The 24,981-nt window shown below is 46.6% G+C and overlaps 3 protein-coding genes across 4 annotated transcripts in view; 1 reads left to right on the top strand and 2 right to left on the bottom strand.

Annotated features, from left to right (window-relative positions):
• LOC136959289 (methyl-CpG-binding domain protein 3-like) overlaps nucleotides 1–24,981 on the bottom strand; it is a 165,623-nt gene that overhangs the window by 1,144 nt on the left and 139,498 nt on the right. The window lies entirely within an intron of this gene.
• Nucleotides 3,728–8,412, top strand: LOC136958865 (GRAM domain-containing protein 2B-like; the record flags this gene model as incomplete). Its single annotated transcript, XM_067252983.1, has 11 exons — nucleotides 3,728–3,903; nucleotides 4,121–4,248; nucleotides 4,369–4,472; nucleotides 4,671–4,757; nucleotides 4,960–5,031; nucleotides 5,177–5,245; nucleotides 5,439–5,496; nucleotides 5,703–5,783; nucleotides 5,882–5,969; nucleotides 7,188–7,298; nucleotides 7,604–8,412. Coding segments are annotated over 11 exons (990 nt in total), but the record flags the coding sequence as incomplete, so codon positions are not given.
• On the bottom strand, nucleotides 8,556–13,690 carry abhd17aa (abhydrolase domain containing 17A, depalmitoylase a). 2 transcript variants are annotated; one of them, XM_067253593.1, is made up of 6 exons: nucleotides 13,514–13,690; nucleotides 12,721–12,802; nucleotides 12,151–12,599; nucleotides 11,807–12,001; nucleotides 11,490–11,669; nucleotides 8,556–11,361 (listed from the first exon to the last, which is right to left on the bottom strand). In XM_067253593.1, exons 3-6 carry the CDS (start codon nucleotides 12,594–12,596, stop codon nucleotides 11,136–11,138), a joined length of 1,047 nt encoding a protein of 348 aa, XP_067109694.1. In that variant the 5' UTR covers nucleotides 12,597–12,599; nucleotides 12,721–12,802; nucleotides 13,514–13,690; the 3' UTR covers nucleotides 8,556–11,135. The 2 variants fall into 2 exon arrangements, with proteins under 2 accessions (XP_067109694.1, XP_067109695.1); XM_067253594.1 differs by having other exon boundaries at nucleotides 12,721–12,798.

Genomic DNA, 24,981 nt, shown 5'->3' with positions numbered 1-24,981 from the left:
AGACAAAGAATGTCACAACCTGTCTGTCTGGCCTGATCACTATTACTGTAAAATAGATTTGAATCATATTAGAATAATAATTTATTATTAATTATATTTTCAATAGTGTGTTATAAGGTGGTCTGGTCTACTGTTATTGAAGTGGACCCCCCAGTAAATAATGTGTCTTCAATACAGCCTCAGTGCATGCACATGTGTCAACTGACAACAGACAAACTGTTTCATATCTGTCTTGTCTCTCATTCTACGAGAGTTTGATCCAACAAGCTGATAGACTGAGAATACCTGTACTTATGAGGGATGTGTGATTTACCTCAGTTTGCTGTGTGTGTCAGGATGTCTTTACACCTTTATCCTTTGACGGATTTAGAGCATAGGTATTTAAAATGATAAGCGCAGCTTTATGGGACAGAATAAATGTGGCAGAGATGGCTTACATGATACCATTCAAACTTAATGGGAATGGATTACTGATAACTCTTCCCATGATTTTTATGGTTTCAGAACTATATTCATACAGCATGTAATCTGAACTGAAACATGCCTGGTAAATATAACACTGTCACAAGTACCAAGGTGACACGCTCTGATCTCAGCTTTCATCTGTTCATCCTTGGAAAAAAATAATCTCTTTTGACTTCTAGTATTTCAGTAGTGGCTATTTTGTCATATCCCTATGGTAACCCTAAACCTCATCACACAATGAAGCCTGTGGCCCCACATTGAGAGTACTGACGTGGTCGTAACATGACCCTGACACACACACACAGTACACACACAGTACACACACACACACCAAGATATATAGGGAGTACTCCCTACGCATTCATTGTTTATCTAGTTACCGTTTTTACCATATTTATCCACTGAAAAAGGACCTGCTATTAATATAGATCGTGATTTGGTCATTAAAAAGAGCTACATAGTAATTATGTTTGATTGGTTTTGGTAGACGTCAACATGCTGAATAGATAGACCTTGTGGTTCTGTGGTTCCACTAATATTACTCTGCAGTGCACCCTGCAGTCTTCAGTCTGCTAACCACAATTGCTTCTGTGTTCACCTAAAACAAATCAACAAATCATTAGTGCTCCCTTCACTCTCAGGGAAATACATTTTCTATAGCTCGTGACCTGCAGAGCCCCGATGTTCCAGGTCTGGAGAAATGAGAATGCTGTAGTTCCAGTAGTCATAGTCATGCTGTCATTCACTTTGAACTGACTTCCCCTCTGGAGACACACAGCTTCTCTAACTCTAGAGGCTGTGTGACGTTTCTTGGAGGGGAAATATATTCTTCAAAGCCCGATACGTGTGTGGAGGTGGTGATAAGCGGAGGGCCCTTCCAGCTCCCCCATGGAGCTGTTCTGTCAAGAGGAGGAGGTTCTTATACACACGTACTGTATTTACAGCACACACACACACACACACATACACACACACTGAGAGAGATAGAGAAACAGTTTGCGAATGTGTGTGCGTGTTGGTGAAAGATTAAGACAGTCAGTGAGAGCATGAGGGAAAGTGAGAGAGGAAGAAAGAGAGAGAGAGAGAGAGAGAGAGAGAGAGAGAGAGAGAGAGAGAGAGAGAGAGAGAGAGAGAGAGAGAGAGAGAGAGAGAGAGAGAGAGGTACATGGAGAGTGAGAAGTGAATGATGGCTGAGGGCAGGCTGTCAGCAGAATGTGGCGCTCCAGGCACACAGTGTCATTCAATGAGCAGCCAGGGAGAACACAGTGTGTCTCTTACTGTTGTCCCGTCCTGGGAGGAGGACATGGCAATCTGTGTACATGATCTCCCAGCAGGGCTCTGCTACAGGCCTCCACAGACACGGCACACAGGAATCTCTCTCATCAACCCTATCCTATCACGCCCTTCTTCAATCACAGTACCTCCATTTTCAGACGTCACCTAATAAGAAAACGTTTTCAAATTGTTCCTAGACATGTAAAACTGTGGGTAGATAAAAGAGTTGACGTTCCTGAAGAATGTCAGCATCCGCAGAGATGGCCATCAGAAATGGGTGATAGCCATCAGAAATGGGTGATAGCCATCACCTTATGAGGTGCACACATGAGACTCGGTCTCGTGAGCTGTCATGACCCAGCCAAATCGTTAACTATATGCGGGCTTGTGTGTTTGTGTAAGCCTCTCATAAGAGGCTGGTATGTAGGTGGGCGGACTCAGTTATACACTGCCTGTGGCAACTGTTGCTATGAGCAGCAGAGGTGTGTGCAGCGACAGATCCTTGCAGTTGATAGGCTTGGAACATAAACAGGCTGTCTTTCACTTGGGTTGCTAGTAGCTGCCAGTGTTTGAAGGGTTTGTACCGGGAAGGAAAGTGAGAGAGACAGAGAAAGACAGAGGCACTGTATTGAGAAGATTTAAAATACACCTGTGTGTGTGTGTGAGTGCATGTGTGAGGTTTTGAGACAAAAGTCTGACTCTGGAGAAAACAGAACAGTGTGCCGTGTGTGCGTGTGTGTGGGGGTTGTAGTGTGTGTGGTGTGAGAACTGATTTCCATTCCCCAGCATGAGTTTTAAGAACAGGAGGTTCTCACTGGACAGCTTTGCGTGAGTATCCACTCATCTAACCTTTTCACTATGTCGCTTGGTTATGCTGTTGAGGAAATACACTCGCACTCGTACACACACAGAGAGAACACTTGCCTTTGACTTAACAGACTTGAATGGAGCTCTGATGGGTGAATCATTCTTATTCACCCTGTGTTTGTTTGGACCTGTATTTTGCATGCGAGATTAGTATTGCTAGGACGGAGCCATATGTTTTTTTTATTGAGCTCTGTATAAATGAGTAATGGCAGTTCAGCGAAACAGAAAGAGAAACTTGTTGGTTTTCATTCTCCAGAGAGCTCTTGTGTGGCCCACAGGAGCAGGGCCCGCACGGCTCCACAGGCACATCAGAGACAGCCTCCTCTATGATGACAGCGTAGTGTTGGTGTGTGAGGGAGAAGGCTTCTGTTTCCGTGAGGATTGGTTCTGTTGGTTGCATGAAGAGTTTCCAGGAAAGACTAGCGCTGGGTGTATATGATGCCCTGGGGCTGTAGGAGCAAAACAAAAAGGACAGATCAAGAACACTTAGTATGTGACACATGATACCCATTTCAAGTTTATTTCCTTGCAAAAAACAAGCATTATTATGGTAGGTAGGGTTTAGCTGTGTATTGCTGAGTCATCACTGACTTGAACCAGTCACAATCTTTTGGATTATGCAGGTCATATTTCCAACAAACTTGTGCTGTCTTGGTTCCCTGTTTCAATTCCGTCTCTGGTTACCAGTTACAAGGATCTTTTCACAGAAAATACCTCTTACGTCATATACATTCACCACTCTAATTACATTAAAATTCAAATCAAGGAATAGATGGATTCAAACATCAGTGAATCTAGAAACAAAGATTGATACTAAAGCAAATTCATTCCAGGCCACAACTTCTTAAGGTCCGAGGCTCCAACAGTGGCTGTTACACAGTGTGCTCTGTGCTCCTGTCCTGCCAGGTTCCCGGAGGGGGGTGGAGGCTTGCTGGGCGTCCGCAGGAGCAGCAAGGGCAGGAGGAGCTCTGAGAAGTTTCTGGAGGAGGCCAGGCCCTCTGAGGGCAGGACGAGTCTGGGGGAGGCCAGGCCCTCTGAGGGCAGGACGAGTCTGGGGGAGGCCAGGCCCTCTGAGGGCAGGACGAGTCTGAGGGAGGCCAGGCCCTCTGAGGGCAGGACGAGTCTGAGGGAGGCCAGGCCCTCTGAGGGCAGGACGAGTCTGAGGGAGGCCAGGCCCTCTGAGGGCAGGACGAGTCTGAGGGAGGCCAGGCCCTCTGAGGGCAGGACGAGTCTGAGGGAGGCCAGGCCAGACGTCCAGGAGCTGGGAAGGAGCCTCAGCAAGAGTAACTCCATACGGTAACACATACAAACACACACAAGCATACACACACACACTTGTATCCACACAAACACGCAAACATATATACACTCCTGGGACTGGACTGGGGCTAGGAGTGTCCAGAGGCTGCGCGGCACCTCAAACAGGAGCTATCCTTGTATGATTATGCGGGAGGCCCTGACTTTGTAAACTCTGAAGAAGAAAATCGAAGGACATCTCTTCCTCTCCCTCCAGGTCCCACACCATAGAAGAGGAGGGCTTGGATCGGGGGGGTCCAGACGGGGTGCAGACCTATGTGAAACACAACAAATCCTTCCACAAACTCTTCCAGGACATCCCTGAGGCCGAGAGTTTGACACATGGTAAATTGACACCAGGACATGACTGTTCTATCTTTCTGCCTCGCAGCGAATTATTTATATGTAGGGTGCATTTGTGAATGTGTCCTAGTTAGCATGTGTGTTTGTGTGCATGTGTTCCAGTGTTCACCTGTGCCCTGCAGAAGGAAGTGCTTTATCACGGGAAGCTCTTTGTGTCGGAGAACTTTGTGTGTTTCCACTCCTCAGTCCTCCTCAAGGAGACCAAGGTGAAAGAGAGGGGGGAGGGAGGGAGGGAGGGAGGGAGGGAGGGAGGGAGGGAGGGAGGGAGGGAGGGAGGGAGGGAGGGAGGGAGGGAGGGAGGGAGGGAGGGAGGGAGGGAGGGAGGGAGGGAGGGAGGGAGGGAGGGAGGGAGGGAGGGAGGGAGGGAGGGAGGGAGTTCAGTTCTCTAACAGGTTTTTCTACAGGTGGTGCTCCATGTGTCCAACATTAAGGAGGTGAAGCAGAAGTCCGCCTTGTCCATGCTGTCCATCAGGACTACAGAGGGAGAAAAGGTCTGAGTTAACGTCACCCTCATCACACACCGTCTGAATTCATTTGTCAAAGAACAAGAGTAGAACAGCTTTTGTTTCCTGCATAAATGACTTGTCTAATCTGTTCAATCTGACATGGGTTCAACACAAGACCAACCGGTACTGAACAATATCTCAGCAGTTGTAATCTTAAACCATCTGGTCTCTTTTTACTGTCTTTCAGCACTCCTTTGTTTCTTTAAGGAACCGGGAACTGTGTTACAAACTCCTGCAGTCTGTGTGTCCACACACACAGGTACATGTCTGGCCATATACTTCCTCCTCTCTCCTCCCTTCTGTCTCTGATTTCCTACAGTTTTACAAATCTCTGTAAATATTTGTAAGTATATAAAGGTATTAAGGCCTTAATGCCTTCTGCTTCGTTGTCTTGTGATTGTCAGGTTGAGAGTCGTAACAGTAGTCCTCACGTTTCATCTGCAGAGAACAGCCCGGAACCGGACATGGACACAGTAAGGAGCTCCCCCCTGTACCCTCTAATCTGACCCCTGCCTTGCTAGGGCTAGAAACGTATAGAATCCCCCTTCTAAATGTTACGTTGAGTATGATTGGTCAAGGTGGAACACAAACCAAACCGCCTGTAATGCGTCAGGTAGACCAAGACTCTGAAGCGTTCATTGTTGAGCCCTGTCTGTCCGTCCACAGGTCTCAAGCCACTCCAGTCTGGAGGGCAGTATCCATTCTCCTGGCCCAGACCACAGAGGTGAGAAGAACCGATCCCAGTAACACAGACAAAAGATGAGGGGGAGAGCGAGGGAAGAGAAAGACAATGAACTATCAGATTAAACGTTCTCATATTTTGCCATTGGTCACTATCATCCCACCTGAGAATATTTAACAGTATAAAAAAATGCTAGTACTGTGATTCACATTTGTAATATTTGTTGTCATTGTGTTGTCCATCCACAGTACGTGGGATGAATGGTTCTACTCCTAGAAGCAGCACCAGCAGAGAACTGGGAGAGCAGATCTCAGACCAAGAAGAAACAGGTGACACACACACAGACACACACAGGCACACACACACAACATACTCAAATAAACACGCTCTGGTTCATTTTGAATGATTTTTGTTTTTGTTTTTTTAGGTGACTTGTGGGTACAGAACATAAAATCATTCCTTCCTCCGAGAGAGATTAGCAACCTCAACACTCTTATCTACATTTTTCTGCTTCTGTAAGTGTTGGTCCTCCTCTTCAGCCCTCACTCCGTTTGTGGAAGAATGTGTTCACTCTCCACTGAAGTAGTGTGAATTTAACTTCTAGTTCTGGGTTTATGAGTTTTAGACAACCAGTTGATTGGAGAGAAAGTACTGTAAACCAGCATGTCAACAAGACTAAAAATGAACAGATAAAAAAAAAACTAGCAAAGTCTCCCAGAGGCATGAAGGTTAATGTACAGAATGTATTAGGAATGGTGAAAAATGAAGTTAATATACAGCCAACAGGTGTTTGTTATACAATCAAGTAGACACTTGATCATAGACACGACAGCCACAGTATTTAAGGACAGCCTACCATGTCAAGACTGCAAGGTTTCCTAGAACCCTATGGTCAGGGTTATGTGTTCCCTTGACCCCTGCGTCAGTCTCCAACCGGCCAATAGAAAGCTCTCTTTCAGCATACATAATGTATTTTAAGACTATTTCTGGTAACAACCGGTCTGTCCATGACTGTCATAAGCACAGAATTTCAGGCAAGACACGTATTGATTCACACATTAATTGCAATGGAAACAAGTTTGTCTTTGGTGGAGTGTTTCTATCTAATGGGAAGAATCCCTGCCTTGGAGTAACTAGTATAACACAAGTTCATTCAGTGACCAGCCAGGACCTTGTATATTATCCTCCAATACAATGCCAACTGTAAAAAGAAAATACATGACAGAAGAGACAAAAACAGAAAATAAATGTATTGATAACATGAGTATTTTACATTGAACATCTCTCTCAACTGGTATGTTGTCCATCTGGATTGGCAAGGGAAAAAGAGACAGTTCTTATCTGATTTGTTTCTGTTAGCTGGGTTGATTTCTAGGAAGACGTATAAGATAGGTACAGTATAGACCTGGGTGGTAGATGGGTTCCTAAAGATACTGTGTTTTCAGACTGGACCAATAGGGACTTCTCTGTTCTAAGTCGGTCCAATTTAAGACAAACACACACACGCACTTACACAGCCACACCCCAGAGTGAAAGGGAGATGCAGGATGTTTTTCTTAACCATGAATTTGCCTTTCAAATTGAACCCTCCATAGTGTGCAGGGTTCATGTGTGTGTGTGTGTGTGTGTGTGTGTGTGTGTGTGTGTGTGTGTGTGTGTGTGTGTGTGTGTGTGTGTGTGTGTGTGTGTGTGTGTGTGTGTGTGCGTGCGTGTGTGTGTGATTTTGTGTTTAGGGTGATTCTGCTCTTGCTGTCATCTGGGTACATCGGTCTTAGGATATCAGCGCTGGAGGAACAACTAAGCTCTCTGGGTGCACTGTCTGAACTTTCCCTGCACCACACAGAGTAAGTACAGAGTCAACACTGTCACACACACGTGATTTACGCTATCAAACTTTAAGAAAAGCTTCTTAACAAAACTAAACCCATGAGACATGTACAGAAAACAAAGCAAACATGGCGACTTAGGCAAGAAAAGCTTTGAGTGTGTTGACTTTTCTATAGGGAAAAGACAGACAGGCCGTTGCAAATGGATAGTAGAGGGGCTCACTGCCACCTAGAAAGAATGTCACCTGTTTCCCAAAAACCCCCGTCACTCCTTAAAGTGCCCTCTCTACATCCTCCTCTCACTGCTTTCTTTTCATTTGCAGGTACAAGAAAACGTAGCTGATGATGGCATGGGAAAAAGAGTTTTACAACAGGAAGTCTTGGTCTAAATTGCAGCTTTTTCCTCATACCTGCCAGAGGGTGCCCCGTCGAGCGTGTCATTTGACAATTTCAGAATGACCACTGAGTTAGCTGAAGCACAAGAGAAGAACACATCATGCTGCTCTCCATCTAGAAGGGCAGATAGGGTTGGCTGCTCTTATGTTTTCAGGCAGTGTTGCTACTAACTCTAAAACACTTTTGAGTCAACAGTAAGATGTTAAATGAGAAATATTGGCATTACTTTCTGCATATTCAAGTCCAAAGACATTCCCTGAAATATATTTGGATATTAAAATGTGAATGAATGTCTGGAAACATGGTTGTGTCTGTGGCATTGCCTAACCAGTAGAGGGCGTTATATACTGTCAATTCTTAACAAATCTGAGCTTTCCACCATCATATGGTCCTTTATATTCACGCAATATACAGTATCAGTGCATGTTTTAATACCACTATGTGCACCTGCTCTCTTCATAGACCACACACAGGATTACCAATATTGTTTTTAGTATGAGACCATCTAATCCATCAGATCATAAATCAAAAAATCCACATTTTATTGTTTTTTTGTTTCAATGATTGTATCTGGAGATTTAGTTGCATCATTTAAGTAAATGATTAATTGTAAATACAATGTGATTTTCTATTATGTTTTATGCGTTTATAAATTTGAGAGAAGTTCCCATTTTTGTACATAACTTGTTTATTATTGTCCATGGTCAATAAAAAGGTCAAGATTCAGTCCCATGAATTAATTTCATTACATCATATTTTCAGTTCAAAAAAGGAAACATAGATTGACAAATCATAATACAAACAAAGAATAGATAGTTAAGTACAGTAACCATAGAAACCACCCACCCATTTTCTATACCCCCATCCCAGCATTACCCCCACCCGGTCTAGCACAAAACTCAAAACAATACATTAGTTACTTCAGTAATAATTAAAAAAAGATTAATTGACACCCCTGGTTTAAAAAGCACTAAACTGTTCAATGTCTTGAGTTTATTGCCCTCTGACTTGATCATACACACTACATTACCTACCCCCCCCAAAACCTTGCCCACAAAACACAAACAATGGACATGCATACAGTTGTCAGTGTCCAAACCCTTACTTGTTCATAGTTATGGGACACAATTCTATATTCATACACTCATTATATCCTTTACCTAGCTCCATAGAGCTGCACTCCAGACAAAGCCTTCCTTCCACTACAAATCAACTGAAGATGCCATTTTCCCTACAGTTAAGAAGCTGCTGTTCTCAAAACCCTTCCACGTCACCAAGACCAGCTCTGAGCCTTAGTTCTTGCAGTGACCACAGAGTGGGGCTTGAGGGGGGGGGGGTTTCTAGTCTCTTGTACCAGCTGTTGGTCTTTAAGGAGCTTAGAACCTCAGAACCTTTGTTCAGAGAGCTTAGAACCCACGATTCTCTATAAAGAGAGCTTTGGACCAGAGCGTGCCAAGGTAAATGATTTCCATGATGTGGGAGACAGCATGTGATGAGAATGGAATAGCTCCCTGTTCAGAAGGATTGTGGAGAGCAGCCAGTTTGAGGGGATGTTCCCGGCTCTCCCTCTCACCCAGGGAAGACAGCTAAGTAGTGACCTTAACCTGCACCAGAACAGTCACGGCACGTCCGTCGCACAAAGAACAGGTCCAGTTACTGGCTCAGGCAGGGGGGAGACAGACAGGTGGATGCTCACGTACTAGGCCTTGCCCCTAACCTTAAGCTCTTTGGATGGATCTCAAAAGGACTGGATAGATATAAGTGATACTGTACCAACCTTACCTTCCAAGATCTACGCAAAGGGGATCTGGTTAGGGCCAGACACTAGTGTTCTTTTCGCTGACCTCTTGAAAAGGGGCAGGTCAGTCAGCCAGTAACATTAAAGTAGACGCACAAACTTACATAGTATACCCTAACTACACTTTGGATGCTTTGTACAATAGTGCTGAACTTAAGACCTGCTTATCATGCTTGATCTGTATATATACGTACGTGTACAATGTGAGAGCGTGTGTGCGTGTGTGTGTGTGTGTGCGTGTGTACGCGCGTGAACGCGAATGTGAACGTGTTATTCTGTGGTGGAACCTGCACCACATCAACAGTGAGAGGCTCACGTATGGCTTGGGTCAGACATGGAGCTCTCTGAACCACCCGAGAGAAGAGTTCCTGCACAGCGGGCCCGAGGTCAGACCCTACACTAGGCTGAGAAAGACCTCGCCATAATCTGTTAGAACCAACGATGCCACCACTGTATCCAAACACCTACGTGTTCCAAATGCCTCGTGAAAACAACAAGAGAAACTTATCTAAAGAAGAATGTGAGTTCAGTATATATCCCATAAAGTGTTTTTGTTGCGTTAGCTTGTGAAACGGAATTGTTTTTGTCAGCACACTCCATCTCTTCACCATTACGTGTGAAGCAGCAGACCATCTCAGGAACAGATGATCAACGTAACTCAAACCTCCAAATTAAACCAGCACACCAATAAGATGGAAGGTGGAATAGACAGTTTGAACGTGTGAATCTGACTGACAACAGTCACGTCCAGATGTCCAGGTAAGCGCTCGGTCCTCTAAAGCACTGATCACCCAGAGATACACAATATTCACCTAACAAGACCTCCTCCACCTTAGAAACATACATTGAGAAATCACAGGAAGTGTTCAAAGTTTCCTAACAAAAAGGGGAAAAGTCTCTAAGGCTTTGACCAAACGGCTTCACCGGCATAACACCCACTTAGGGATGTAACCTTGAATGGTTTTTTAATACCGAGCCTTAGAAAGAACCACAAACAGATCCAGTTCTATTTCAGGTCACAGGCATTTCGCCTATTAGGTATTCCCACATCCTGAAGGACTAGTTAGGGGTTATGACCATATCTCCATCCCACCTAGTCCTATCACATCTGGGACCCGTATAGGAGGTAACTGCACTGTAAGGAAAACAAAAAGGGAAGTCAGGCCATTCTGTGATCTTTTCCGTGAGGGGGGTGGACTGTGAGAAGGGACAGGGGGGGACACACAGAGTCTCGGTCTACAGACAGAGGTGGAGAGTCCATTCCCAGTCCTAATGAAGCCCATCTCCCTGGGGGGGTGAGGCCAGGAGAAGGACCACCACACCACGCGGAGACAGGAGTAGAGTGCTGGAGGGACTGTCAGTGAGGTCTGAAACATCCTGAAAGCCGACGGCCATACTGAGGGTGACTACATACACACTCGACCATACACAACCGGCGCAGAAACTCACACACACGCGAGCGTAAACATTCATTTCCCATTCCAATTAGTCTCCATGTGTACTCATCAACACATCACCTGGTGAGTGTATATATCAGGAGTTCTGTCATTTGAAAGATTCACACCAGACACACACAGACAAGCAGTAGTCCATTGGGGATACGGACAATACTCTCACACAAACACACACGCACACAAGCACACACACATTCTCCTTTTGCCTCAGGTGTGCTGTGCTGCCAGGTCTTGGTTGATGAAGCGTCGTAGCCTCTCCAGGTATTGGCTATAGAGCTCGATATCGTTGTGGCCAGCCCCCTCCACCCACAGGGGCTCCACAGCCTTGGGGCAGCGCTCGAACAGAGCCAGGCCGTGAGAGAAATCGATGACCTCGTCCTCCGTACCGTGGATGATGAGCACTGGGGAGGGGATCTTAGACACCTTCTCTATGCTGGAACACACAAGTTAAATAGGTATTACCAAATGTACATACAAGTTTGACATGTTTTCTGTGTTTCATACACAGAGGCAGATACGAATATGTTGTATGTTGTCTGTGTTGACGTGTAGGGGACTGACTTGGGAAAGGCATCAAAGCAGTAGGTCTTCTTGGTGTCAGGGAAGGCCACCCTCATGCCAGAGGTGAGAGGGGAGTGGAGGACCACGGCAGCACACTCAAACCTGGACGCTAGGTCCACCGTGGGCACCGTGCCAATACTCTGCCCATACAGGATTATGTTCTCAGGGCTGATGCCATACCTGTAACACACACGCACGCACGCTGAAGGGTCAGCTATATAAATGGGGAACTGCAGCACTTGTGAAAAATCTATAGTGTGTGTGTGTGTGTGTGTGTGTGTGTGTGTGTGTGTGTGTGTGTGTGTGCGGTAGGCTACCGTGAGCGCAGGGCATGCCAGGCAGCATCTATGTCAGCGTAGAGGTTCTTCTCTGAGGGCTTGCCGCTGCTGACGCCATAGCCAGAGTAGTCGTAGGAGAAGATGTTACAGTTGATCCTGGTCCCCAGGCCGATGTAGAAGCTGCTCATCTGGCCCAGGTCTACAGCATTACCATGGGAGAACAGCACTGTGAACCTGGCAGGTGGAGGAGGTCAACCAAAGGTATGAGGGAGGGGTTCGGTTTGGTGATGCATTGGTACTTGGTAGGCTATTTCTAACATTAAAAAAATCCCATGTAAGGGGAAAGGTGTGTGTGTGCGTGGGGGGGGGGGGGTCTATCTCACCTGGCGTTGGGGGCACAGCGAATGTACATGCAGCCCACCCTGTTCCCCCGGCTGGACCTGGTCAGGAACACGTCCGTCACATCCAGCTCTCTCTGGGAGTACTGGAACTCGGCCCTCTCCGTCAAGTGCAGCTTCCACCTGCCCTCTGAGGCTCCACTCCCACCGCTACCTGCTACTCCTCCTCCTCCGCCACCCTTGTCCCCTACACTGCCCCCACCCAACCGGGAACGTAGTCCTGGGGCTCCCAGGGATGGCTGAGCCCCCCCAGCGCCTGTCGCCCCGGTGCCGGTACCGGTGCCAGCCCCAGCTACGGCACTCGTGTCTGGGTCTGGGAGCAGGGCGTAGGTGGGCTCTGGAGGGAGGAAGGCCAGCTTGGCTGCGATGCGGCTAGGGCAGGGAGGGCAGCAGAACAGGCCACATAACTCTCGGATTGATAAACCGTTCATCTTCTAGTAATGGAGGGATGGAATGGGGAAAAAAGAGAAGGGAAAATGAGGGGATGTCTTTTGTTGATTGACAAATTATTGTTCTCATCTGTTGGTTAAAGCAAATAGAAAGGGATCAATTTACCTAGATTCTCGTAGCCCAGGGGCTGTGAATAGAGGATGGCACACAGAGGTGCCAACAACACCTGCTCTGTTCACTCAGCTGGCTGGAGAAGAAGGACAGAGAGACCATCACACATAACACAGCATGCAAGGCCCGCTTTACTAGCAAGTAACCGATCCAGATGTCATCATCAAGTAGCTGGCTACAAGACCTATACAAATGAAATATTATAGCTATACCACCCGCACACGATGTACCTCGCCATAACACCAGTGCACCATCATCATTAAAATAAAAACTAATCACGACCACATAGGAGTGATGTTAGAGATGATATAAAAATGTTAAAGGCTGCTCACTGTCTTCCTAGTTTGAGTAGCGTAAATTGACGGGTATTATTAAAGATGTAATCTGGCTAGCTATCTATTGTAGCTAGCCTAAGCATCTCAGCACCGCATTACGTTACGCGGTGAGTCAGATTCACTGATGATGCTCTAAATGCTAGCGCTAGGCTAGAGTCTAGCTAGAGTCTAGCTAACCATTATTTTCAAATCGACCGAGTAAATCCAAACATATTTCTAGACGGCTAGTAAGTTACACTAACAAAAATACATCTTAGAAGCATCTATAGCACATCTTGGGAAATACAATATTTGTCCATACTGAAACGCTAACGTTGGCCATTGCGGCTGTGTTGTTCGTGGTCATAGCAAGCTAGCTTACAGGTTAGCTAGCTAGATAGCTTTGTGGCTTCAGAGCTAGTCATATATCTGGATACGCTAAGTGTCAAAACATCAATGAGCCGACCACTCACCAATTTACAACGGAATTGCTGACCAGGGACTATATTCCTATCTATACAAAGAAGCAGCACTAAACTTCGAAAATCCTTCTTGAACCTTGACATCGGTATTCTAACTAGCTTATCTAAATTGACAATTGTCTGTCATCTGAGGTTAGCTAGTTAGCTCGCTAGATTTCATGACAGCCAATTTTTTTCCTCCGAACTCTCGTCTGTCCTAGTGGATCCGGAAGTGACGCAGTGAAAGGCGTTGCCCACTACAAAGTCTTTAATTTTAAGTAGGCCTATTTGTATTCCTATTATATGCTGAGTAGTCTGTTATACAATTACAATTCTACAAAATGCGCTTCCTGGGAACTGCGCTTTGAGCTATATTCACTCTTTTAATGTATAATATTAAATATATTTGGATACAATGCATTTTTTGACAAAAGTCAGATGGGAGTCAGATGGTTGAGCGGTTAGGGAATCGGGCTAGTAATCTGAAGGTTGCCGGTTGACGTTGTTGCTTGGGCAAGGCACTTCACCCTACTTGCCTCGGGGGAATGTCCCTGTACTTACTGTAAGTCGCTCTGGATAAGAGCGTCTGCTAAATGACTAAATGTAAATGTAAAAGGTCTTCTCTTTCTTTCATCTACCAGTCACAAAGAACAAGGAGTAAAGGAGGGGACACAGAAGGCATCTTCTTTGGAGAATTGAAAGTGTGTGTGTGTGTGTGTGTGTATGCGCGTGTGTGTGAGTATGTATGGGTGTGTGTGTGTTTGCGTGTGTGTGTGTGCGTGCGTGCGCTCGTGCCGATTGAGTGTTGTTTGGATTTGCGATGCAATTCATAGTAACAAACAAGCCTACAACGCATTTACGCTAAAACAACTGTGGTTTTATCCAACTTTTATTTTGCTTGTGTAGTTGTCTCTGTGTGACAGACAAAAAAAGATAGAGAAAGGGGGGGGGGGGGGGGGTGCGGAGGAGCCTGAGGACCAATACAGGCAACAGAGCTCAAACTGCGGGGTGCTCTGTCTCAGGTCTTGCAACCGGCCCCTGATCAGACCCTCCGTGCGCCAGCCCTTACCGACCATTACGAGATTCACTGCGTCAGTCAGAGACGTTTATTTGGAGCAGATGTAAATTGAGAATTATGATATTGTTCAAAGAAAAGCTTTGCGTATTGAAGACAATTGATCGAATGTATGCATTTATTATTGTAGGTTTCCATTTTAGGGGAATGTACGGCGGATGTTTGATGTCTGGGTCCATAGCTTAGCTCAGCCCTGGATCAGACTAAATGAACAGCATAATATAAAAAGAAGAGGAACAGTCTTTCATTCAACGAGTGTGTTTGATTGGGCGGTTCGCACGCGCTCACAAGGAAAGATAACGGTGATGTTGCGGCCACGCGCAGAAGTCGTACAGGGAAGAGGCAGGTGAGGTGCGGCCGAAAGGAACTAGCCACTAAAACTAAACCCTACCAAGGCATTGTGGTTACGGAGACCTGTGGATAAAGAGGACATCGGCACATACCCCTTGCTTTTGCTGTACCGCGAGAAGAACAAACGACTTGAAGCGAGGAGGGAATTTGGCACCTGGCAAAGAACCACTATACCTGTCCATCTGGCACGGTGAGCGCTAAATTGTGACATAGACGGACATTAGATAAGAGAGACCGTTGTGGTGGGGGTTGAACAGGTATAATGAAATATAAGATTCTCATATAAGATTTTCCCCGCGACCGCACCTTAAATGGCTTATACTCCTAAAGGTTACATGTACATGGAATGCATGTTCCTGTGTCTGAATAAATATGTGTATCTATCTGATATATGTTTATTGGTTCGACAGTAGTACGTTCTCAATTCTCTGGTTACCACTGTTTAACATCCCAAGACATTGTAAATAATTTGCCTTTGTGTCATTGAAATCTTTCGCTTAGGCAGAATGGATGATTTCATTAGCTGCATTGGTTCTTTATGTTGCAAAGCACATTTTGTGTTGCTTGGAGCATGCACTAAAAATTTCTAATGACAGTTCACTTTCAGAGCATTCATGCTACAATAAAGTATAGGTTATTTACTCAATCATTCCGAAATCATGAATATAAAAATAAGAATCATGCAATTTCTCTTTTCTTTAAAGAGTGGAATTGAAAAATTATGTTTTATCAATGATTGATTATGGGCTTGATTAAGGCTTTCAATTATCCAGACTAAAGGTCAGACATATGTTGATGTGCCTGCTTTCGATCCCATTGACTAGATCCTTACTTTCTCTGTGGCAGAATTACAGAAGCCGCAGGATGTGTTGTGTGTTTGAGCCCAATAGGGTGAACAGGCTGTGTTGAAACGTGGGTCATACAAAAAAAAAACCTTCCTATTTTGTTAGGTACGAGAACCCTCTTTTAAGATGATTTATCTTATTATTTAAGGTCTTTGTATATTTGAAGAGTTGTATATGTGGAGTTTTGTTCCACAAAATGCCATATATAGGTAGTCTCAGTAGTCTGTGTTGTCTTGGTGCTGGAGGTTGTTCCACTTCCATTGGCATCTTCATTGAGTTTTTGGTTCTAGTTTTGTATGGCTTAAATGTGTACCACAAATTAAATGAACAGCAAAACAAAATCCCAATCCTTTTATCCAGTCCTTCATCTCTTCCACAATTCTTGTGGGTTTCAGAAGCCCCAGGGTGAAATCCGTATCATCCAAACAGACTTCTGGATGGGTAAAATTTGTCAGGAAGCTGTGTTTCAGATAAAAGGAATCAACAAGCCAGCACCCACGGCACACTGACCAAACACAGAGGAAGCAGTCAAACTCCTCGTCTCTGTATTTCCAGCACAGTTGCAAGCTGTCCACTGAAGGCCCTCTAAGCTGCCTTCCACCATACTCAAGTAAACTGCTCACTTACCCACCGTCCGACTGGGGCCACTAGTGATTTACTGGTTATGTATTATTTATTGTTTACAAGTCCCCCCTTTACACTCAAGGCTAGAGAGTTTTACAGGCTATCATTGCAGTTGTTTATGTTTTGATGAGACAGAGAAAGGGGGTGGGGGAGAAAGGCAGAAAATCAGAGCAGAGAGAAGATTGCAGTGAAAGATTAAGGAACTAGCATGAGGCTCTGGGAGACAGTGATTAGCAGAGAGACAGCGAGAGCCAGAGAGACAGTGATTAGCAGAGAGACAGCGAGAGGCAGAGAGAGAGCGAGAGGCAGAGAGGCAGCGAGAGGCAGAGAGACAGCGAGAGGCAGAGAGGCAGCGAGAGGCAGAGAGACAGCGAGAGGCAGAGAGACAGCGAGAAGCAGAGAGACAGCGGGAGGCAGAGAGACAGCGAGAGGCAGAGAGGCAGAGAGACAGCGAGAGGCAGAGAGGCAGCGAGAGGCAGAGAGACAGCGGGAGGCAGAGAGACAGCAAGAGGCTGAGAGACAGCGAGAGGCAGAGAGACAGCGAGAGGCAGAGAGCGATAAAAAGAGCTGGACAGACAGAGAGAGGAGGAGTGAGAGAGGAGGGATGCAGACAGTCTGAGGGTGTGTGAATGGTCTCCCTGTTATCCCTGCTGGACACACAGACAGCCATACAGCAGCCCTGCTAGCAGGTGCTGACCCCAACACACAGCAACCACAGGGAACAACAGGTGCAGCCACTGTTTTCTTCTGAATCTTTTTTGACTGCACACCAACCCTTCAAAACTACCACCACAACACCAACAAACACATCAATGCAAAAGGGCTTCTAACAACAACATATTGACACAAACCAATTGAAATGCCAACTAACCTCAATTATCCAACCATAATAAAATAACAGCACCACCATGGAACCACAGAAATTCAATTTAAAAATCAAGTGAGAAACCAAGTTGAAAACCCAATGGAATGGATAAACTAGTCAAGGTTTCAGGTAAAAGCAATCTAATTGAGCCTGGAGGGAGTCTAGTTCCATAGGGAACTATAATGAGCAGTATTGATCTGACAGGACCCTACTCAATCACACATGCTAAGCTGATAACAGCACTTCCAGGCAAACATATGCAGGATTGTAGGAAAAAATACCAAAAAAGAGCCAATGAAATCGAGCCTGCTGTGGGCTTTTCTCAGGAGGATAGGGCGTTGTTTTTAACAGGTTACAGTTCCTGTGTCAAGTTCAGCACCTTTGCAATATGCGTTAAAACAGTGCTAATTGAAAGTTACAGAAAGAGATAACCAACTAAGAGGAAGTGTCAATAAAAAATTTGTTAACAGCCAGGTTTCCAATCCACTTACACCATAGCTGTTCCTTATTCTCTGAAGCAGTAAATGAATCTGCACTGTGGTCCTGACAAATTTACATTTACATTTAGTCATTTAGCAGACGCTCTTATCCAGAGTGACTTACAGTAAGTACAGGGACATTCCCCCCGAAGCAAGTAGGGTGAAGTGCCTTGCCCAAGGACACAACGTCATTTGGCACGGCTGGGAATCGAACTGGCAACCTTCATATTACTAGCCCGACTCCCTCACCACTCAGCCATCTGACAAATAAAGCCTCTTATTTAAAAACTCCCATTTCCCTCAGAGTGTGAAAATCCTTTGCCGTTCTAACTTCACAGTGGGCCAGTGTTTGTGAACCGACAGGATTCCCAATGCACTAGCTCATCAAAAAAGACTGAAAAGAGCCTGTATAGCTCAGATGGATTATAGGGCTCTGACTGCGCAGGCATCTGCTTTATGACCTATACTAGCATGGGTCCTAGGAGCAGGGACCTCAGGAAGCCATTCTTCTAGATTAAGAGGGCAGAGGTGCTGGACTCAGCCATGTGGCCCTACTGTCAGTATACAGCAAACAAAGACAGGTCTCTTGTAGAAAACCATTTGGTTAGCTCCATATCAGCCACTGAACCTTTTGGGCGAATGTATGTGACAGACCACCTTTCCCTCTCTGATATACATTAAAAACAGACATGTTTATTGGTGCTACAGGTATCTGGTTGGGACAGGTTTCCTTGTGGCCCACACATATTGAACTTGTGTGAGAGCTGTGTGTTGCGTCAGATGAAAAGCTCCACGGACTGCTATTTTCTAACGTGTTGATATTTATGGTCCGTTTTATGGCCTGCTTTCCTCCTGGAGGGGCCCTCCAAGAGCTAGATGCGATCCAGGGAACCCTGTGCTCAGCGTGTGGTCTCTTCAGTGTGCATAGTGACGCTCACACACATTTACTTTACAAGCACGTGGCTTCACTAGACCCTTGCAGCCCAGGACACACTAAGCTAAGTCTGCCACACACACTCCATGCACCCGTACACAGAGCGCAGGCTCCAGAACAAAACAATTATATAAATAGACAACTAGAATCCAGATGTCTGAGGTACATGCTGCAGTGCACAGGTTGTCTCATTTTCAGAAGCCTGCTGCTTTATCACAAGACATTAACTGGCTCATTTTATGTGACATTAGACCGTTCCCTCAGCACTGACCTTCAGGTTGGCTCAAAGTGCAGTATCTGTATTCTCTCTAGAACTGTAGTTATTCTCTCCTGTTTCCCACCTCCCGAGTCCTCATTTGCATGATAAAGTATCAGTCCACCTCACACAGACACACACAGAGACACTCATGCACACACACACATATATACATGCACAGGCAACCTTTTCAGAAATGCAAGTGGAGCTGGCACTTGACTTTTCTGTTCTATTGTAGCCATGCATGGTGTTTGGGAGTTTTCTTGGAAGTGTAGCCTTTTCATACTTTTCTGCTGCGTCCATCCAATGGTGTGTTCTCTGATTAGGTAGGCAACAGAGTGTTTATGCCTGGCATGTGGCGAGGCAGCGAAGCCAGACAGACAGGGCTGGAAGACGTTTTTATTGGGAGATAAAAGCACAGCCAACTTCTTTGTCTCTGCCACTCTAGATGGTTTTTAGTCTGATTATGTTTTGTTGTGGATAATCTGTCTCCTCCTCCTTATTCTCCTCCCAACCCTTCCATCCCTTCCTCCATCCCTCCCTCCATCCCTCCCTCCATCCCTCCCTCCCTCCCTCCCTCCCTCCATCCATCCCTCCATCCATCCATCCCTCCCTCCCTCCCTCCCTCCATCCATCCATCCATCCATCCCTCCCTCCCTCCATCCCTTCCTCCACCTCCACACAGACTCTGAGGCCTCTCTTTTAATTATGGCTTTTCATCAGAGGCCCAGTCGCCACAGAGGAGAGGGAAGGAGAACAGCAACACAATTATACCTGAGAGAGGAGAGAGCTCTCAGGGGAGAGCTATCATTGTGTGTGTGTGTGTGTGTTTGTGTGTGTGCGCGCATTTGATCAACGTCTATACACCGGTGCTTGTCGTAGGTGTGCACTTGAATGCGTGCGTTCTAAGGTGAGAGTAAATGTACGTGTGCATCTATTGTATATGTGCAGGCATGTGTGTGTGTGCCGTGTATGCCTCAGCCTCTACCATTGTAATGCGTCACCCATATACAAGCACACCTCATTCATTATCTAAGGAGACTGACTGTGGAGAGATGCGATCGCCTGAGTTGGCGGATGTCAGAGAAGCTATATTTACCTTCATTACAGGTGACTGCAGCACCGAAAACAACAGTGGCTCCGATTTCATCAACCTGTCTCACTGGTTCTCACTAACACAGGCCAAGACGGAACATTGTGCAGTTGTACGGTTGTCAGCTACAGCAGCTGTGATAGTGAACAAAGACACAAGTGTACCCCCATCTCCACAGCCGTTTAGCAGTCTATCTTTCAGACTCACGGACGTGTGCTGGAGTGTGCCCTACCACAGTAGCCTATGTGCTTATCGTGTGTGCGCGTGTGTGTGCTGCATACTCAAGTCCTTGTCTCGAGCTCAGGGCTGTGAACTGAATGTATATGTGCTTGCTGCAGTGGAGCTCTGTGTAGTAACGTTTGCCCTTGCTGCAGCTCGGCGCTGCGCAGGAGATGTGTGCGTGTGTGTGTATGTGTGTGTGTATGTGTGTTGTCTGTATTTTCCTGAGTTTAGTGCAGCACCATAAATACTCTGCTTCCTCTGCAGCCTTAGCTGTTGAAAGGCTGTTTCTTTATAACCCACGGGTCAAGAGACTTCAAGCTGTAACCATGCAAGTGTTCCTTTTTGAGTCTATTCCGTCAAATATTACTGTATATGTCTGGTAGAGCGAGGGAAAAACTGAGAGAAGAGGTGGAGAAAGGGAGAGAGAAAGAGAGAAGGGGTGATGCATATGCAAATTAGGCCATTAGGATCTGAGGTGTGATGTTAATGAGCATAGAGATCTCACCCTCTTGGCCTTTCTAACAGCTTCCCATCACCTCCAGCCAAACCAGGATCAGCTGTCTAACCTTTCCCTCCAATCTCCGCTTCCACTTAAAAGCAGACCCTGAAGCAGCGTTATATAAACCCTGGTGTTTTCTTTCGTCTTGATGTTTGCCTCGCATCTGATCTGGGCACTTTCCCATGTTACTTACTGCTGTCGTGGTATAGTAGTGGAGCCGTACAGCTCACAGTCGGGGGAGACACTATTTAGGTCCAACGGTGAGCTCCACACACATCAGCGGGCAGAGAGGCTGGTAGCAGGAGAGGAGATGGAGGACATGGGCTCTCTGTCTGGGCTCCTCTCCAGTCCTGGCCAGGCCTTTATAATTACCTATGGCCCAAACCCAGGGGGTTATGGGAATCTCTCTCTCACTCTTTAGTTCTCTCTCTTCCACTCACTCTCTCATACACACTTCACTGATAACACACAGATGCGTAGGGGCCTTGTACAGACATAACCTTCATATTAGCATATAAATGAGGCTGCAGAAGGAATAGTGCATAAGGACATTTAACTGAGAAAAACCAGATTTCTTCAACTCCTAGACACTTAGGGAAAGAGTGTATTAGCCATTAAGGCCTCCTAGCTGATAAGATAAAGACATGACCTGATTGATTCTACTGCAAATCTGTGTGTGTGTTGGGGGAGGAGGGGCATGGTCTGCCTTTGTCTGCTTTTGAGTGCTTGTTAGTCAGCGTGTAGCTGGTCATTTTCTTTAGTCTTCTCCGGGGTTTCTGTTTGCCAAGCAGACAGGCCCGAGCTTGTATCATTGTCTGTATCAGGCCATTAGAGTGGAGCAGTGTGAAAGTGAAGGTGACCCACTTATCCCAGTGTACCCCCCCCCCCCCCTACCCCCCGCCCCCCACAGACACAACTCACCCCCGGGTGCTGCTGCTGAATCCAAGTCTCTTAACCTGCACAGACTCTTAAATGTGGGGAGTGTGTGAGAGTTGTGCAGTATGCATGGGATGGGGACGGTGTACGGGGGGGGGGCACACAAAGTGTGGTTGTGTGTACAGCATGTGTAGGTGAGACAAGGAGCGAGAGACTGAGCGAGAAGGGGGCCGTTCAATGGTTTTAAAGCAGATTCTCATACCTCACATATGTCTCCTTCAGTCAGGTCTGTCTGTGGGCCTAACGTCATGTCTTAGTCTCTCTGCCAGTCTCTCAGCGACACGCACCTCTGCCAGCTTGGTACGACGACAGTAGAATGGAGAGAGGGAGAGGGTGGGCGAGCGAGCGAGTGAGCGGGAGAGAGCGAGAAGAAGAGAGAGGACATGTGTCGGCTAAAAGCCTTCCCACTGTAGAGTGTTATTCTCCGCTGTCATGGCACGGCACCCTTCGGTTAGAACACACAACAATGAAACTCCTCAATCACTCCCCACCGGCAGGCAGTGTGGTTATCTGTCAGCCATAACTGAGGCATGGCCCAATGTAAACAGCAGCTGACTGTAATGAGAGTCGTTTCATATCCTCCACATCCAACTCATTTATGATGTGGTCCTGGTTTGGGGTGTTTTGTAATGAAATCTTTTATCATGTTTGCTGTCATGTTGGGCTGTGTTGGAAAACCATCATCCACAGTTCTCGCAGGAAATGGTTTATAACAGTGTAAGACAGAAAGGGAAGTGTTTTACTGGGACAGAAATGAGTGTCATTTGAAATTGAAGTGCTGATAGAAGGGATTCTTATATTCTGTCAATATTTGAATGCGGTGTAAAGTCCACTTAATCTTCCATCACACATTTCCTCTCTGCCCCTCTCCCCCCCTCTCCTTCTCTCTCCCCATCCCCCTCTCTGAAAGACAGCCTTCCTGTGTATGTGTGTGTGTGTGTGTGTGTGTGTGTGTGTGTGTGTGTGTGTGTGTGTGTGTGTGTGTGTGTGTGTGTGTGTGTGTGTGTATGTGTGTAAAAGAGACAGAATCCACCCTGATTCCCTTTACATCTGCTGCAATAGAACGTTGTGGCCTGACATTGCTATTGGTTGCTACGGTAACAGGGGCACAGGGAAGAGTGGCTTTAGTAGCTAACTAGAGAGAGAGAAAGAGAGAGAGAAATATATTTTGCCCTCATACACCAAAACACACTTGCTCCAGACACCACAGTGAAATATGTGAGGAGTTGGAGTTGAATACAAATGCAACACACACAAACACTGCTGCATTTTCCTTCAGGAAAGACATCAGAAACATTGGTGTGTGTCGTGTTCCAGACCTTGTAGGTGTCCTTCCAGCTTATTACACAATAATAAGCTGGGCTGTTGTTGCTAAGGTGATAACCTCCCTGTTGCAGTGTGCCCCAGGCTCCCCTCCCTGCTGCAGTGTGCCCCAGGCTCACCTCCCTGCTGCAGTGTGCCCCAGGCTCACCTCCCTGCTGCAGTGTGCCCCAGGCTCACCTCCCTGCTGCAGTGTGCCCCAGGCTCACCTCCCTGCTGCAGTGTGCCCCAGGCTCACCTCCCTGCTGCAGTGTGCCCCAGGCTCACCTCCATGCTGCAGTGTGCCCCAGGCTCACCTCCCTGCTGCAGTGTGCCCCAGGCTCACCTCCATGCTGCAGTGTGCCCCAGGCTCACCTCCCTGCTGCAGTGTGCCCCAGGCTCACCTCCCTGCTGCAGTGTGCCCCAGGCTCACCTCCCTGCTGCAGTGTGCCCCAGGCTCACCTCCCTTCTGCAGTGTGCCCCAGGCTCACCTCCCTGCTGCAGTGTGCCCCAGGCTCACCTCCATGCTGCAGTGTGCCCCAGGCTCACCTCCCTGCTGCAGTGTGCCCCAGGCTCACCTCCATGCTGCAGTGTGCCCCAGGCTCACCTCCCTGCTGCAGTGTGCCCCAGGCTCACCTCCCTGCTGCAGTGTGCCCCAGGCTCACCTCCCTGCTGCAGTGTGCCCCAGGCTCACCTCCATGCTGCAGTGTGCCCCAGGCTCACCTCCCTGCTGCAGTGTGCCCCAGGCTCACCTCCCTGCTGCAGTGTGCCCCAGGCTCACCTCCCTGGAATGTCTACCTGCTCAGACCTCGCCCTCTCACTAACGCAGCACGGAGAGAGCAGATTCTGAAGAACACCTCAGCTTTGATAGAATGATAGAAGGACAGGTTTTGGGTAGGTGTTGTCCTGATTGTGTAATAACGGAGGAGGAATTAATTACTGATTGGCTGATATCATATGTAATAGCAGCTTATTGGCTAATGGTGTGGGTAAGAGACAATGATTTTTAATGGTGTGGGTAAAAGCATTTGATTGGCTAAATGTGTGGCTTATGTTATACTATGTAACTGTTTCCATCTATCCCCCACAGCTGGTGACCATGACAACCATGTCAGTATCACATCATTAAGCCACTCAAATTAAAAGTGATCTAACTGAGTGGAACAAATACCTGACCTCTCTCTTTCTCTCTCTTTGTCTCTCTCTCTCCCTCCCAATGCTCTTATTTCATATGGATAGCCAATAGCATTTGATAAAGAGCCCTAGAGCCTCTCTGAGTATTCAGTAGCATGCTGCAATATACAGCCCTTGACACCCCTATAGCCAATAGTGTTCTTCAATATGTTGCCCGTGGCCTAGATCTGATGTGATTTTGGAGATCAATAACCTAGATCAATACAAACTTTAATGAGGATGCATCCTCCCTCATTGGTTGAAAGCTATGTGTATGTGTGTGTGCATGTGTGTGTGTCTTTGTATATATTTTCTATATTCACTGGCTTCACGGTTGGGGTCAGTCATAGTAAGGGAATCGAAATATCCTTTCTAAAGCTTCAAAATGGAACGGAGGAAAAATGGTACTATATTATCTCCCGAATCGGCCATATTGGAATGGCATTGACAGCCAAGCCCCAGACTCAGTCTGGGTCCTCCTTCCTTGGTTAGAGCAGCCCTAGAGTCATCCCCACTGAGGAGAGAGAGAGGGGGGCTGTTCCTCCAGCCACCTCGCTCATCTGGACTGCAGTGGAGCTCTCTGGCTCTTCAGCTTCTCTAGGCTTCCCTGCCACCAGCTGTCATTCAAACGCCATGTGCCTGTAATGCAATACGACAGCTGCATACTGCAGTGTGTGTGTGTGGGGGGGGGGGGGGGGGGGGGGGTAAGTGTGGTACGTGCTCCTGCACATCTAATAAGAGCTGTCATCTTATCACCTTAGCAACAACAGCCCATCTACCTTTCAACTCTATTCTATCTCTGTGACAACAGTCATTTGTACTTTATCTT

The sequence above is a fragment of the Osmerus mordax genome, chromosome 16 (assembly GCF_038355195.1).
Source record: "Osmerus mordax isolate fOsmMor3 chromosome 16, fOsmMor3.pri, whole genome shotgun sequence".
NCBI classification, from domain to species: domain Eukaryota; kingdom Metazoa; phylum Chordata; class Actinopteri; order Osmeriformes; family Osmeridae; genus Osmerus; species Osmerus mordax.
The sequence above is the reverse complement of the archived record's forward strand: the minus strand, read 5'-3'. Positions and strand labels throughout refer to the sequence as shown.